This window comes from Bradysia coprophila, unplaced genomic scaffold (assembly GCF_014529535.1).
Source record: "Bradysia coprophila strain Holo2 unplaced genomic scaffold, BU_Bcop_v1 contig_561, whole genome shotgun sequence".
NCBI classification, from domain to species: Eukaryota; Metazoa; Arthropoda; class Insecta; order Diptera; family Sciaridae; genus Bradysia; species Bradysia coprophila.
Genome location: NW_023503807.1, coordinates 84,022 through 101,087, shown reverse-complemented (window position 1 = coordinate 101,087; position 17,066 = coordinate 84,022). Strand labels below are relative to the sequence as shown.

Genomic DNA, 17,066 nt, shown 5'->3' with positions numbered 1-17,066 from the left:
ACGATGACTTCCTGAAGAAACAACGAGAAGAAACGTTGAATTCATAAGAAATAACAAGTTCCTGAAGAAACGGCGACGGAAGGTTCTAATTGTTTTTTCAGTAACTCACCATTTCTTCTCATCGTTTCTTCGGGAAGTCAACGTTTCTTCATAAGGCCAAAAACCAAATTATATCGTCTCTATGTATGAAGTAGAAATTCTATCGTCTCTATACAGAAAGTCGATAATAAGCGATTTGGCGGTATCTTTTTGGCAGTAACTTTTTGGTTGTTGAATAGTCTTGCTGTAATAATCTTTCTGTATTGAATACCAACCATAAGGAAGTAATCCCTTTACGAATTTTCACTGTACATAAACAGCGTTTTAACACGCCGAGCGATCCGGCCCATTGCCCCGGAGCGAAGCGGAGGGCCGCAATGCGAGCCGGGCGCCGGAACGGTGTCGGTAACTTAGGAGTTAATTTTTTTTCTCTCGCATCGTGTCATAATTAGTCACATAAAAGTGTTTTAAGACACCGAGCGATATGTTTCTGTGTTGTACTTGAGTTTTTTGATTTCTCCATATAAAAATGTTTGTAAAATTAAGAAAAAGGCAGTAAAGCACAAAACAGAAAATGTGTCGGTTTTCAAAATTCAGAGCGTGTATATATAAAAAATGACACAGACTATTTATGACACGATGCGAGAGAAAAAAAATTAACTCCTGCAATGAAAATTGGTTTTCATGTTGTAAAAAGATGAATTCTGTAGTGATGAACTAAACTCCTTTACGTTACATTTCGTAAAAAGATGAATTCCATAGGAACCAACAAAACGCCTTTACGGCGAGACGAAAATTAGAGTTGATTTGGGATCTCAATGTCAGCTGAATTAGTAATCTTGAGTTAAGATTGTCAACTGAAGAATTTCTTGAAATCGAAATTTCATCTCAAATCAAGAATAAGCCACTGTACGTAGATTTTATTCATTTGAAATAAAATACAAAGCTTTTTATTTTATTTGTTTTAGTTGCTTGCAATCAGAGATTGAACGGTGAGATGCGTTGCTTCTGAAAGTCGTTGTTTCTTCTCGTCGTTTCTTCAGGAAGTCGACGGTTTCGAAGAAACGGTGACTTTCTGAAAAAATGGTGACATGTAATGACGACTCTTCAGATTTTCTGATGAAACGGTGAGAAGAAACGGTGACTTCCTAAAGAAACGGCGACATCCTATAGAAATGGTGACTACCGAAAGAAACGATAACTTCCTGAAGAAACGACGAGAAGAAACGGCGACTATAGTGGCCGGTTCTTCTCGTCGTTTCTTCAGGAAGTCACCAATTCTTCTCGTTGTTTTTTCAGTAAGTCACCGTTTCTTCAGATGTCACCGATACTCATGTCGTCGAAATTTCAGGACAATAAGACAACTTATAATAGACTAGTGTTCGGTCCTCTCGCTCTCAACGTAATATGTTGAAAGAGAAAGCAATATTGCGACAAGTACCCCTAGACATTTTTTATTTTAAGATAAGCGAAAAAAAAGACTGCTCAAGTTATAATTAACTAGTCTTTGGTTCTCTCGCTCTGATCATAACAGTCTATAAGTAAAAAAGTAAAAAGTCTAGATGGTCTGGAGAGATGAATTGACAGCTGTAATCGGTTTGCTTTTTTTTAATAAAAAGTGAACGAAAGTGATCAAAGGCTAACATATTCCAGATGTTGAAGCTTACTCGTTGTAAAGTAATGCGATAACCAGTTAGAATTTGTTAGAATTATAATTCATTTGGTTCAAAAGGACATATTTTTCTTAAAAAAATCACTTCGACCACAGCACTGCTACAAGTGTCTTTGAAGGCTTTAGTAATTCGAGTTACCGCTTAGGATTGTTTGTATTGTATGTTTTAACTCATACAACGAAAATAAGTCATCTATCTGTATAACAGAAACGCAGTGGCTACTGCGATTTCATCAGCCTCCAAATATTTTTTATGTTCGTGCTAGTAGCAGAGCTGTGCTTCGACCTAAGTTTCCTGTTTCCCAACTTTTTTACACGCACTCATTACAAATTGTGTGAAAATTCAACTTGAATAAAATATTTTTTTTAATTTTTTGTAAGGTGAAGTCGTCATATAAATTTTCTACAAACGTAGACGGCGCCACAGAGAAATATTGGTGTCGTGTCTCCGCCTTCGTGATCAACTCAGAGGTGTCTTAACTTGTTCTTTCAGAACCTCCACGCATAGAGTGTGGATTTGAGCAATATTTCCAATATTTCCCAGTACTGTCACTGATTAACGACGTCGGCGAGTCAGTTTTATGTAAATTCATAAGAACAATCTTTTCATGGTCAAATCGAAAACTTCAATTTGTTAACTAATTAAGGTGGAAGCAAAATAAAATGATCGAGTCTGGTTTTTGACAAATGAAATTCAATTGTCAAAAACCGGACTCAATCATTTTATTTTGCTTTCATTTTATTATTATTTTTTTAATTTGGAGCTCAAAAAACCGACTTGCTTGCAGTGTCATTAATGATTTTTTCGGCAGTGACGAGAACTATTCCCACAAATTGTGGGCCACAATTGTTAAATGAAAATTGAACTACATTTCTCTACTTAGGACAGTAAAACATCGTCAAGTTGTATAAACAATTGTATAAAATCGTTGTCCTCTCCATGCAGTTCTTCAAGCACTTTCGGTTAAATTTAAACGACGAATGTGGATTTTTTGTATCTTTATTTCAGATAATGTTGCAAAATTGACTTTATGAAGTCACGGTTAGGAAACTAAAGTAAAATTTTTCCTATAATAAATTTTAACATAAAAAAAATTAAAATAAAATCTTTCTGTCGATCGTCAAATTTTATTTCTGATAAATATTGTTTTGTCTGAATTAAAGTCACCATTTGAAATTTCTTTAAGCGGTTTAGAGCGACGTCTTCATTAGTTTATTGCCTATAGCTAGCTTAATCTTAGTCAAAGTCAATGTAAAATGCTTCGCTTGTGTCTAGTTAACTTAGAAGAAATTAACTAGAAATTAGGAGTAAAGTTAATGGGACATTTTTAATAAGTTTTAACTTAGAGGTAGAGGTGTGCGGGCCGATGTTTTTTTGAAGCCCGTCCGGCCCGAAGCCCGGTCCGAAATTCATTTTTAAAGCCCGGCCCGAACTGGCCCGACGTATTTATAGCCCGTCCGGCCCAAGCCCGATCGGGCCGGATAAAAACTCGGACGGGCCGACATTTTCGGGCGGCCCGAAAGCAAATTTCATATAAAAAAGTGTGCGAAACTTTGAAAATCGGGCCAAAAATTTGGCTTTTTAGGTCTGGTCCAAGCTCGGCCCGACAGATTTGAAGCCCGCCCGGCCCAGGCCCGGTCGGGCCGGATAAAAACCCGGGCGGTCCGACATTTTCGGGCGGCCCGCACATCTCTACTTAGAGGTACCGTTTGTCTAAGAGTTTTAATATGAGTATAAAATTTTGTTTTCGTTAGTGTAGGTCTTTCCCTCGATAATTGTTTCCAGACGCATAGATGAAAAAAAAAAAAATTATGGAAGGGACTAACATCCGAGCGAATCGAACATAGAGTTAAACATGTCTGGGTGTCCATGTAATTTTTAGGTGCCGATTAGCATCAGCGCCACCATACCACCTCTCGAGTGCAACTCTATGGAATCGAACAACAAAAAAGATGTATTGATACATCGGTTGAGTCGAACGGAAAGTCATTTGCATTGGTAGCAAAGTGAAGGGAAACGAAAAATATTTTCGACTCGTCGCTTCAGTGAAGAGACTTCTTCTTAGCGCCTCCAATTAGTTAATGTCTCTGGCTTAGTGTCTGATTATAAAAGGAGTTATTTCGTTTCTGTAGCACACCACCATTTGGTCATTTAAAATTTTGTGACGAAGCGCTCTTCAGGTTTTATGGCATTTTAACAATTACGAACGGTCATCTGAAACACACACTTCGAAAAACATATGATATTCCGCAATCAATCCATTTTTTTTTCTTTTTTAACGAGCTTCACAAATGGAAATGATGATACATAGAATGTTGTGTACAAAAGTTTGTCAAATCATTGAATGTCACGTTTTTGTTAAAATTGTTCAGTCGTTTAAATTCGTAGAATTTTCATGTGAAAATGAACCGTTGAAAGTGACTGAATATTCACGTGAAAACCGACTCTACTCCTCCCGCATAAACCTCTCAAATGATGACAATCAATAATAATAGTAACTGAAAGACAACGACAAAGAAAATAAATTACAGACGAAAAATCAGAAATTAAAAACATTAAACGGGAAGCAGTTCAATTCAACCTTTGTGATATGGGAATCTTCTTCCGTCGGCGTCTGTGCATTTGCTGTCTTTCGTAGAATTCGTAATACCGCTCCTGCTTCAACCATTCCTGATAACGATACCACCATTCTTCCCATTTGACATAGTCCTGCAACATAAAAATCACACACACGATGAGTACAATCTCATCTATACCAATTGCATCACAATACAACAGGAGTAACGAAGTCACCTTTAAATCCAGATCGCGTAAATATCCACGACTTTTGTAGTATTCGTAGCGAACGCGGACGTCATCCCAGGACATCAAACCAGTGGGAGCTGTCGTAGCCAATTCTTCCGGGAAATGGCCAACTGGCGCTGGGGAATAGCTGTATCGCCTCGGCGGCGATTGTTGTCCTTCTTCGATCATAACTTTAAGGGCACCACCGCTTGAATCCTTTGTGATGCGCATGTTCATGTTCTCTAGATTGCTACGATCGACACTCCATTTCCATTGAGCCATTTTGCCGAACCTTTCCGATAACGTTAATCGAGTGGTGGCAGTTAGTGTCGGTAGTGAGTTTTCACTGCTGTCGGAATCCGATTCAGATGATTCGTTTTTCTTACGCTTCTCACCTTCAATCTTAACTTTCGCTCTTAACTAATAAAAGAAGAAAAATGCGGAAGCCGTTAACTTGCTCATTCATCGATCGCGTGCATGGAAATAATGCGGTATCCTGGTATCCTAGATACCGGGAAGTCGTAGGGGATTTTCTTCTTTTTACTGTAAAAATTAGACCACACCGGGAAATATCTATCAGCAGGAAGAATTCATAACTAACCGGGAAATAGCTGTCACCGGGAAATCGGAAACAGCTATCACCGGGAAAAACTCACACCGGGAACTATGTATCAGCGGGAAGTACTCACTGGGAAATATCTATCAGCGGGAAGAATTCAGAACTAACCGGAAAATAGCTGTCACTAGGAAGAACTCACCGGGAAATTTTATCAGCTCGAAGAACTTGTCGAGAAGCTTCTTCCAACGGGAGTGTTAAGTCTCTATCAGCGGGAAGTACTCCTCGGGAGATTTTTATCAGCGGGAAGAGTTTATCAAGAAGTTTTCGTCACTATCCCGATCCCGATGAATAATTCTATTCAACGAACTAAACTTTTGATGAGTTACTACTTCTGGTGAAACAGTTCCTAATAGGGTGCATAGACCTAAGAATTTAAAAACTTCGCCTGCGGCTCTTTTGCTCAAATTAAAGTTTCATTTAGAATTTTGAGTTTGTACAGTTTCAAAGAATGGTACCATTTTTGCATCATCAAAAGTCAATCTTCAAAAAATTTCGCTCGCTCCGCTCGCGAATTTCTTTTCTTTATTTAGGAAATTAAGGAAGAATTTCGGAAAGATTGTTATGACCAACATATCTGTCCGATTAGACCTTAAGATAATTTTCCAATGAGTTTATATCTGTTTTATCAAAGGATGGACTCGTGCAGTCAGCATCTTTACAAACATTCTTTTCTACAAATTGATGAGTGAAAATTCATACAAAAGAAAGTCACGAAAAGGTTTTAGAATTGTAAGAACTAATGTTAGACCTAAATCTGCACAAAAAGACTAGAAAGGGCTTGAGAAATATTATTCGCGCCACCGGGAAGTTAATTGCGACCCACCGAGAAATTTTTGTCAAAATTTTCGGATACCGGGAAGTTTTGACTTGGTTACCGGGAAGAAAACATTATTTCCATGCACATCGATCGCCAATCCAAACCAGAGTTACCTTATCAGACGATGATTTCTCTTTCGATTTCTTTGACAGTGGTTCCATTGGTTCCGGCGGACGAACTTTTAAACGCGGATCTTCCGGTACATCCAAACGAGATCGACCAGAACGCGACAATTTATGTTTTGCTGACATTTCGGCATGCGATTCGATCATGTGACGCGACGCTACGTTCCGTTCCGTTCGTAAAGCTTTTTCGGTCGGATAGATTGTCTAGAAGCATCAATAAAAGGGAGAAAAAAAATCGTCAATATGCGAACGGCTACAAAATTTAGATGGTTACCTTCTCCTCAATGCGATGTTTTATCGGAGGAAGTTTCTGTTTATCTTCAACACCACGCGAATGTGGTGCTCGCGACGAAGTGGGCAGTGCGTGATTGGATGGCATTACCCGTTTTGAGTTAATGGATGCAATGGCAGTCGGAGCGCGAGCTGTTTTCGGAGGCGGTGAACGAGGCCCATGACGCGCGTTGGTAGGAGAAAGAGATCTGAAAAATGTGAGTCAATTTAAATTAGAAATTCATAATTTATACTAAAATATTAACCACAAAGTAATAGCGACTAGATTTTTTTTTCCATGTCTTTAATTCAGTTCCTTACATTTTTGGTCGAACTTTCAATACCATTTTTGATATATGGTCACCGTAATGAACGTTCTTCTTTAGGTTTCCCTGACTCCATTTTAGGCCAGCCAATAATATGAAAAATCGCTGTGGCTGTTCATTAATGAAATACTGATTTTGTATATCAGCACTCTCACCCATGGATGCAATCGACCCGCTAATATTTTTATTAAAACCCACTAAATCAAATCTAAATCAAAAACTATTTCTTGTCACATATGCCAGATCAAGTAAATGCAGCCTGTAAAGTTACACCTTACAAATTGCTGATTCTATTAGAACTGTTTGATAGTGTTTCTTTTCTATGTTATTTTCGTTACGCCCTTCAAAAATACGACAGCCGTCACAAGAAGTAGTCAACCACTTCTTACCTTTTTGGAATGAAATTTTCGGTTATTCCTAACTGAATTCGCTCAATCTAAAAAACAAATGAAGACAAAGGAAAATCGAAAATTGCATGAGCGTGAGAAACTCATCAGGGAACAGACTGTTTACGGACAATTTTAATTTTCTTTCACCAAACTGTTAAAAAATCGAACATCATTCCAATCTTCTCCGCTTCTCATAAGATTCAGATTATACCAAATAAAATGCAATCCGGTTTTACCTTGATCGTCCATGTCTCGGTTTCGGTGAACAAACTGAGCAAGAATCATCGGAGCAACTGCTTACCGAACTGTTCGATGGAGTACGAGCCCCCTAAACGAAACATCATCGTCAATTGCGACTCGAAAATAAAGCGAAATTCAACATTTTACCTTTGGCGGAGGTGACGGCGGTCGTTTTGATCTAGGTACGATGGCTCTTTGTTTCATGGGTGGTGAACGTCGTTTCAACATTGTTGGCGATGGTGGTGTGCGCGGCCGCCTGTCTGGTGAACGAGGTCTACGCTGATCTGGTGAACGCGGTGAGCGTCTACGCTGTATCGGTGACTGTCGTCTCACCTCTTGTCTGCGCATGGGAGATGTTGGAGAAATTTTACGATTGCGAGACCGACTCCGGCTACGACTGGTTCTATTCCGATTGTATCGAAACGCTTCGTTTGCACTATCCGAACTGCTTTCATCTTCTATGTACATTTTCTTGTAACCGGAATGTCTCCATCGGTTCGGATCTTTTTCTTCGGCTTCGAGCAACTTTTTGTCCCAATATTCATTGGTCGAGCCAGCCCGAGCTTTTTTCATTACGTTGTCAATCTCTTTGCGCTTACCAATCGGTAGACTTGGATCTATAAAACACAGAAACGGCGTAACCGATATCAGCATACAAACTCACATAAGGTTTGAATAAAAAATTCTTTCGAAGATCTTATATAGTTGTCTACCTGTAATGCGAGCAACGACTGGTTGCCGATCCATACGCAGTTTACTTGAACCGACACCGCCACGCGAGGGACTCAAATCACGTCTACGGTTAGACAATGACATAGCGTAATCCGTTCTTGTTTGGTAAATGTGCTAAGGTCAAATAGATCGAGTGCACAATTCGTACCGCAAGCGGTAAAACGATAGTTCTGAAAGTTTTCGATATTTTCTGAAAACCAAAAATACAAAACATTTTAAAAACATAATTTCCTGTCTAAGCAACTTCAATTGAATTTTTTTTCTTTTTTAGTTAAAATCATAAGGACGGATCTTTGTCCAAAAACACTCTGACAGTAGGATGATACGAAATTGTATCTGTTTTGAATGAACAGCTCGGAAAAATGTCTTGTGCTTTACCGTTTAAAACCGATATTCCCGGCGCAAATTCAGTAAACCCCGACAGGCATGTTTACTGATTCATCAATCATCGTCAGTCATATCGGTCATGATGACGGAATTATCGCGCACGACATTTTCAATACAAATCGACCGACGATAACATTTTTTCGGCACAAATCATTTCGACTCGTTTGAAATGCATCCCGACGACGAACACGATTGTGAGTGACACTTCCTATAAAAAGTTTTCATAGAATCTACCAATTTTTTTTGACGATTTCTTATTTCGTCCGAAATTTGTCACTTTTATAGGAATCGTTTTTTAATTTTATGAATGTTAGGTTTTCGGCAACAACGCTTTCTGTTATAAAAACTCTTCGGCATCTTGGTATAAAATTCATTGATTGTGAATAATATTCATTTTTATACATTTTAAAGCAGGTCCCGACAAACACGATTACGGAATAAATACTTTTTATTGATTTACCGCACGGCGCATTTACCAATCGATGATCGATAATCGACTTTTCGGGCATATCTCGCATCAATTGTTTTGAAACGACTCCCATAGTTTTGAGAAAAAATGCAGCAATTTATTCACAAAGCAATTACTTCTATATAAAACATCGACTAGGTTTTAACAAAAAAAAAATGCCACACTACGCAAGCTGTTGTACAGTTATAGACAAAAAAAAAATTGAAAATATTTTTCATGCAACAAATGTGTATCCACTGAAGATGCTAATGTATTGTATCTATTCACAATTTTTTTTCATGTTCAAATTTTTCTTCAAATCATCTCCTCGTCAGTTAATGTGATTTCACTGATTTTGTGTTATTCGATTGAAAAAAAAAAAAACAATAAAATTCAAGTTAATTGTTTTTCCCGGCAACCATCTTTTATTTAGCAAATCAAATAGTCCGATATGCACGTAGCCATTTTTTGGAACCAAGAATTCACGAAAAAATCGCGCATCATTTCCGTATACACAATTTCATTCAACAACAAAAACACCATCGCAAATTTTTAAGTAAATGAAAAAGTTTGTTAATTGAAAAGTTACAGCGAATTATATACCTAGCAATTTAGAATTAATATTCCGCAAGTATTTTCTTTTTAATTCACGACGATAGAGAACGTTTTTGAGATATACCATTAATGTGACATTAGTAAGTATTGCCCCATTTACAAAAGGAAAGACGGTAACGCAGCACAAAAACGATCATGGTATCAATGGTATGATACACATGTACACATACAGGGTGTTACCGATGTTACAGAGAAAAATCCTGGGTTAGATTTAAATCTTTGTAGCTCCGAACACAACATGTAGTATTTGTTTATCATGTACGGAGTGATAGCGGACTTGACGCAGTCTAACCCCCAAAAAAAGAACGAAGAAAATTTTTTGAGACGCGTACAGTTTCTACCATTTGGTCTATATCACCACAATTGATCATTCGCATCAAAAAGTTTTTTATTTTTAAATGATCAAAGATACTATGTTCATTCAAAATTTAAGTTTAAAAAAAATCTACGCGTTCAAATTAGTTTTATAAAAATAAAATTAAAATTAATTCATTTTTGCACTGACTGCGAAATCGCACCTTGTCAGCACCTTGTCAGTTTGCTGTCTACTGAAATGTATGGAATTTATGAAATTTTTATTTTTTTTGGTTGGTACCATTTGCTATGCAGTAAGCGAATATTAGCGCGAATACTTTGAATATGTAGTTTCAATTTGATTTATAAAAAAATTAAAACAATATTTACCCATGCCGTAGAAGTACTTTTGTCTTATAAAATCATAATTTATCGAAATAAAATAAAAAGTCCTGAATGCGAATGATTAATTATATCATATTATCGCTTCAAATACGAGCAAAACGAGCTTTCACTCGACTATGTAGGTTAAACATTACCGGAGATACATCGTTTTGAAGTTGGTCATTTTTCATAGAAAATGCACCAAAATGACTTTTTCCAAGCAATCAAAATCCTTCAACTTACTCTGTATGTTTCTATCTGTCTATCTATCTATCGATGGGCTATCTCGGAAAGTAGTCAGCCAATCTCTATGAAATTTTGCAGGAGGCTCAGGTTGGACATAAAAATGATAATGTGATACGCCACTACCCCAGGAAAAATCAGAATTTTGTTTTATTGGCCTCGAAGTGGCTTCTGAGTGTGGTTTTTGAAGGTCGGGAACGCGTTTTCGGCTGTATCTCAGCTGTATTGAAACCTACAGGGACGTGTGACCCATCAAACGAAAGGTATTCGCAACACGAATCTAATAGAAAAAATAGAAAATAGAAAAATTAGTGCAGATCTGGTTGAGCTAGAGTGGTCAGAGTGACCAAATTTTAAGCTACTCAAGCGTAGGATGAAAGGAATAATATTTTTTGGCTTATGAGAGATAGAGTATAGAGAGTTACTTTCTTCGGAAAAGTATCAGAGTTTTACAAGTAGAACAATGGGGCATATGTGAAAAATGTCGAAAGTTGGAAATGGGTGGGTCAATTATGTTTTTGGAGGTATTTCCTGAATGGTGGCATATAGAGAGTTACTTTCTTCAGCAAAGTCTCAGAGTTTTACGAGTAGAACAGAGGGGCATACGTGAAAAACGTCAAAAATTGGAAATGGGTGTGTCAATTACGTTTTTAGAGGTATTCTTTGAATGGTGGCAGATAGAGAGTTACTTTCTTCGGCAAAGTCTCAGAGTTTTACGAGTAGAACTGAAAACACAGCAACAACACCGCAAGAAAATATTTCTGCAACAAAAAACACTTGCAACTTTTTCAATCATTCAATCAAAGAGGGCAATGATCATAACACTGCTGCAAGACATTTCGTTTAAATAACTCTTAGAAGTCGAGTTGTACGCATAACCTGTGTCGTGTTGGTAAAAGAAAAATGAGTGTTTCCAGTGACGAATTTTGTTCCGATATTGAAAACGGTGCTGCGGTAGCTGCGTCAGCCATTATACCCACGAAATCGAAAGAATTCGAGACCACGTACAAAAAATTTGTTTAATGGTGCGAGAGTAAGAAAACAGACTGTGTGCGAGAAGGTTTTGCAATGTTATTTTAACGAGAAAAGCAAAGCCATGAAGCCCTCAACATTGTGGAGCTTGTATTCGAAATTGAAGGCGACGATATTCTTAAATCGGAATGTGGATATCAGCAAGTACGCGACTCTACATGCATTTTTAAAACGTACAAACATTGGACATGTTTCAAAGAAGTCGGATATTTTGTGTGCTAAGGACTGCGTTTGTCTTGAATGGATTTTTCATTTCTTTCACTTTTCACCACTAGTTGCGGAAAGACGTTTCGCCACTAGTTGCGAAAAGACTTTTCGCAACAAGTGAAAAAAAGATCCCATTATGCTATTCAAAGTAGGCATGAAAAAGTTCACTTTTCGCAGCGCAGTTGCAGAAAAAACATTTTCGCAATACCGGTCCATAATCATCACCTTTCCATGCATCCATTTAATGTCGTTTTGAAGGATATTTATTTCACTGTATTCCCGGACACAGTGAAATATGAACTATTTTTCGCACGCTAAAGAACCTATTACCTTAAACAAAGGCTAAATTTTTATAAATAAAAATCTTGCATTGACGAAACCGATTTTGATCTTGAAATACAATTGCTAAACTGGGAATACGCAATTTAAAAATCATATAGAATAAATGCGAATACATAATAGAAGAAACTGTAATATTCATACCAATAAATAAGTTTTAGCCACCTTCACTGAAATTGAAGAGAATTTATTAAAACAAACTTTTCGATCATTACTTATACTTATACCACGTATACTAAATATTTATATGCAGAGGTAAACAATTTATGTGCCTGCACTAAATATGCCTATTTTAGAAGGAAACCATTTAGAACCATCAACAAAAAGTAAGTTGAACCGATTTTTTTTATTCCATATTTTCTATAATTTGAAAATATTTCGGAATATTTTTTAAAATAAAATCTGTCGGTGAAATATGTGTCTCACCCAATATTCAAATTCTGAAGGGCACCTTATGCAGCTCGGTGATTGATCATTTTGACGAGAATAATAAGTATTGTTATGCTCGCCCAGTGTCCCCGATTGACAATTACGCAATAGGGGTTAAAAAAAAGTGTATAAATGTTACAGGATGATATGTATGGTGCTTATGCTAACGGATTTGGGAGTCGTTCAAGGGCGTCAAATTATATGAAGAAATCGAGGGGTAACCGACTGGACAAAATGGTGGCAAATCAATTTCTAATTCCTTTCAATTCCGTTTAATTACCTCAATTACCGGACCAACTCGTCTAATTGCCGGATTCGCTCGATTTCCTTTCAATTCCTTTCAATTCCGTTCAATTCCTTTCAATTTCTTTCAATTCCTTTTCAATTCCCTTTCAATACCCTTTCAATTTCTAAAGGTACTTCCTGTCAATTCCTTTTAATTGCTCTTAATTCCTTTTATTTCTTTAATTAACGGATTAACACCACTACTTGCCGGATTCGCCCTTCAATTCCTATAATTCCAATCAATTCCTTCAATTCCACGAATTTTCGAAATAATTGCTCGATATTTTCAAATAGATATAAATTTAAAGTCAAAGTTAAACCCTTAAGCATTTTGGAAAAAGAATCGTCAGACTATATCAAGATAAAATTTGGAACAACTATGTTGTCCTACATTTGTGACTCATTTTGTTAGAATCTTTAATTTTCGATATATAGTTCGGGAAAAACTGATATTTCTTAATGAAAAATCATGGCAAAGTCGGTCGTATTTCAGTTGTCGGATGCACAATAGTTATTTACGTATATGTTGTGGACGGTATATTTTAGGCACTTTCGCGGATTGTAGCGCGAACGAAGTGAGGGCGACAAGCGAAAGTGCCTAAAATATACCGTCCACAACAGATGCGTATACAACTTTTCATGCTGAGGGCCTAAGTTACGAGAAAAATTCCGTAATTTATGCCCAAGGCATGAAAAAAACTTCATTTCTTTACGATTTATGGTGCGGGAAAGAAATTACATGAATTTTTCCATGACTATACGATTGATTAATATGGTGAATGTGAAGTGTGTGGTTTTCAAGTAAATTGCTGTGTTTTGTCTACAGTTGTCCGATGCACAAAACGTTGTTCGTACCTCGACAGGAAATGGATTTGTTCAGCACACGTCAGCAAAAGCCAAAGCACTCAATTTTTTGTTTCGCTCAAGTGATCGACATCGTAAGATTTTAGGCTTTTGAAAAGTTGATAGAATAGATGATATTGTCGGTGATGCATTTTTTTGTAAATTTGGTTTGAAACTGGAGCATTTCGCATCGGCAATGCCCCAGCCTAACATTCCCCCGACGAATATTCACTTGTTTGTTGCGGCTCAAACTCTTCCATATCTGACTCACAAGAATCCTCTGAAGAAGAATCCTTCAGTGTGCATATTTTGAACATAAAAGGAACTGATCAACACTGTACACTGTTATTCATTGCGCGGGAGCTTTTAAAATTAAAACAAAAAGGAAATAATGTGGTTTTGCATTCGCTGGTCCTTCTTTCCGATAATCACACTTATCAGCATTTACTCTCATTTACTTTCAATTCCTTACAATTCCACATATTTCCAGTCAATTCCTATCAATTCCGATCAATTCCTGCCAATTCCGATCAATTCCGGTCAATTCCAATTATTTACCGGATACTCCGGCAATTCCTTTGAGGGTGTGTAGTCAATTTCCCGAGTCGGTTACCCCTCGTAGTGAACGTGTTATGTATGGTGTATTTTCTTTTGTAAAACCCATGACTTACAGTCAAGGGAATATATCGCTGCTGATGGTTCACTTGAAATAAGGTGTAATTCGAGGTATAAATATATTGATGTAAAACACTCATATCATGGATCAATTCAAAATAAGTACGCCGCATCAATTTAATACGAATGACATTCCAATCCAGTACAGATACAGCTGACATCATTTTGAGTCTGAGTAATTTTTTAAATTTGGAAAATCTCTTTCTCATTTCTTTTTCGATCCAATCCTATGTTAGGCATTGAATTGACGCAGGTAGTATATATAAAATTTTATATAAATAAATTCTCCATTCCATTTCGTTGGTTCAAATTTGCGTAAACGCACTACTAAATGTATCGCTGAGAAAAGTGGGATTACGGTCTTTTGATACAACTTTTACTTCATGGTGTTGTATATTCAAGACTTTTATACCGAACGACTTTCAGCCTAATATAGCACACAGAATCGGGACAAAGAAATTGCGAATTGAGAATGAAGATTTGTTCGAGCATGAAGATTTTTTTCGAAAATATGTTTGCCATCGTGAAACGTTTTTGTCAACACTTGCTGTTGTTCTAGTGAAATTCCATTATAATTGTTTATAGCAAATTTCAATAATATAAATTTTGGGACTCGAAAAGGAAATGCATAAGCGCAGCGCCGCAAACTTATGGGGAGTTGGGTATGTTGTTAATGTTGTTGGTGTTTGACTGAATAAGACTGAGTGATTCTTTTGAAAAACGACCTGCCGAAATCGGTTGCATTTTCCATTAAAATGTTTTCACTTTCAAAACGAGCCATCAGAACAGTCGGTGCGTTTGCTGCGACTGAGCCCCGTACAAACCCGTATATCTATTGCGTACGTGACCCTAGTGCGTCTGTCACCCTACTTCGACCGTAAGCCTATTGCGCCGGTTAATGTAGTTGAAGTCAAATTATTATGTAATGTGTACATCGTAGAAATTGCGCATAGCGCAATTACGAAGCCCCGAACGATGTTCCTTTCAAATGAAACAAAAATTTCAAATAGCCCTAAAATTTTAATTTATTGAGTATAAATACACATAGGGCCTAGTATCGGCCTCAGTCCGAGGACCCAAATTTAAAATTTTTTTCAACTACATTCTATTCGGCCTTCGATTACCTTCCAAATGAAACAAAAATTACGAAAAACGGATGAAATTTGTTCGAGTTATATGTAAAATACACATATTAAATTTCGTATCTCAAAAGACCGACTCGAAGGCAGTGCCATCGCTGATTTTTGCGGTAGCGACGATAACAATCTATTGAGTGGGTAAGGCTATTTTCATATATTTTTTTTTGTAAAATCTTTTCAATTTGACAATATTTTGGAAATGCCCGATGTACGAGTTTCTTATTTTTCGTGTTTCTATTGATATTTGACAAAAAAATAGCGTGAAAAATCGATCCGTCTCTTCCTTATTGAGTTGTTCAAGCGCCCCTCCATGAAATACAGAAACAACCAAAACAAATGAAGCATACATTATGAATTTGTACACATCGTTCAAGATTGAACTTGAATGTATAGAAGAAGAATGAGAATAAAAACGAAACCGAAACTACGTGATATAAAGCCGAACGAGTTGATCGTTCGATGTGCATCACACTACTCACACTACAGAGCGTAAGCTCCGCCTTCGCATCAAATTTTTCTCTTTGACGAATAACATAAACAATCTCCACCTTAAGCAAAACATCGTCTGAATCCCCTAGACCTGTTTACAGGGTCTGCTGTGACAGAGCTAAAAACGTGTGGTTTCCAATAACTTTTGAAGCTTGATATTCTCTGTTTTCATGGAGGGGCGCGTGTAAAATTATTTATACAGTTTCCACCTTTTTGCTGTTTAGACCCGTACGAAGTACTGGGGTCTTATATGTTTACGCATACGTTTGTAACACGTCGAATTGGACTCCCTGAGTAAGGGGAAACCTATTGTAGTTGTCTAGAGATGCCAAATCCGCGAAAAAAAAAATGTCCGTCTGTCCGTCTGTCTGTCTGCACGATAACTTGAGTAAAACGCATCCGATTTTGAAAATTCTTTTTTTTTCCCGTTTGGTAATGTCAAAAGACAGGCTAAGTTCGAAGATGAGTGATTTTGGATCGACCCCTCCCGAGCTGTGGCCCAATAAGTGCTTTACGGTTTTTCGAAGATATCTCCGGACATTTAAACGTTAAACTTGTAAGTGATACGTCAAATAAAAGGTATTACAATACCGATCGACAAAATAAAAGTTTATGGAAATCGGATGACCGACTCGTGAGTTAGACCCCTTGGTGTGGAACAGGCACAGGGCGGCAAGCAGTTTTTGCTTGTAGGTCGGCCACATTTGAACATATTTCGTCTGTTTTAGCTTTATTATATAGGTATTGACCGTATCAATCAGGGAATTTTTTTTTTATGAAATTATGTTCTCCGGAGCGTGAGCTAGGTCTCTTAGAGTGAGCTCTTATCTGGCTATTTTGACAATATCTCGAGTAAATTTTGACCGAATTTCATGAATTTTTTTTTGTTTGAAAGGTATTAACGAATGTAAAGCGTCGGTACTATTTCCGGTCTCCTAACAAAATGGCTGCCGGCGGCCATATTGGATTTTAGTAAAACGATATAAAGTGGGAAAATTTGTACTTAGATAGTTTCTGTTAACAGAGAAATAATTTGTTATGTGTGTGGGGTTTCAGGGATTCTATATATGGATATCTATATATACCTATATACAGCTATATTGAGCTATATACAGGCATATAGAGCTATATAATAGCATATATTCCTCTGTGAAATGTTTATTTATAGTGAAATATAGGTAAATAAAGCGGTATATAGCTGTTTAAATAGGAATTTATGAAATTTGTCTTCGTACGGGGCTGT

General features: G+C 37.1%; 1 protein-coding gene across 3 annotated transcripts; it reads right to left on the bottom strand.

Moving 5' to 3' along the window:
- Nucleotides 1-2,700: 2,700 nt before the first annotated feature.
- On the bottom strand, nt 2,701-9,574 carry LOC119083145 (serine/arginine repetitive matrix protein 1). Of its 3 annotated transcripts, none has more exons than XM_037192786.1 (9): nt 9,453-9,574; nt 7,996-8,204; nt 7,430-7,899; nt 7,279-7,370; nt 6,332-6,536; nt 6,046-6,261; nt 4,506-4,916; nt 4,294-4,421; nt 2,701-2,779 (listed from the first exon to the last, which is right to left on the bottom strand). In XM_037192786.1, the coding sequence occupies exons 2-9, from the start codon at nt 8,096-8,098 to the stop codon at nt 2,755-2,757; spliced, it is 1,650 nt and encodes a 549-aa protein (XP_037048681.1). In that variant the 5' UTR covers nt 8,099-8,204; nt 9,453-9,574; the 3' UTR covers nt 2,701-2,754. The 3 variants fall into 3 exon arrangements, with proteins under 3 accessions (XP_037048681.1, XP_037048682.1, XP_037048683.1); XM_037192787.1 differs by lacking the exon at nt 9,453-9,574 and adding an exon at nt 8,393-8,702; XM_037192788.1 differs by lacking the exon at nt 2,701-2,779 and adding an exon at nt 3,562-4,210.
- Between the last annotated feature and the right edge of the window lie 7,492 nt (nt 9,575-17,066).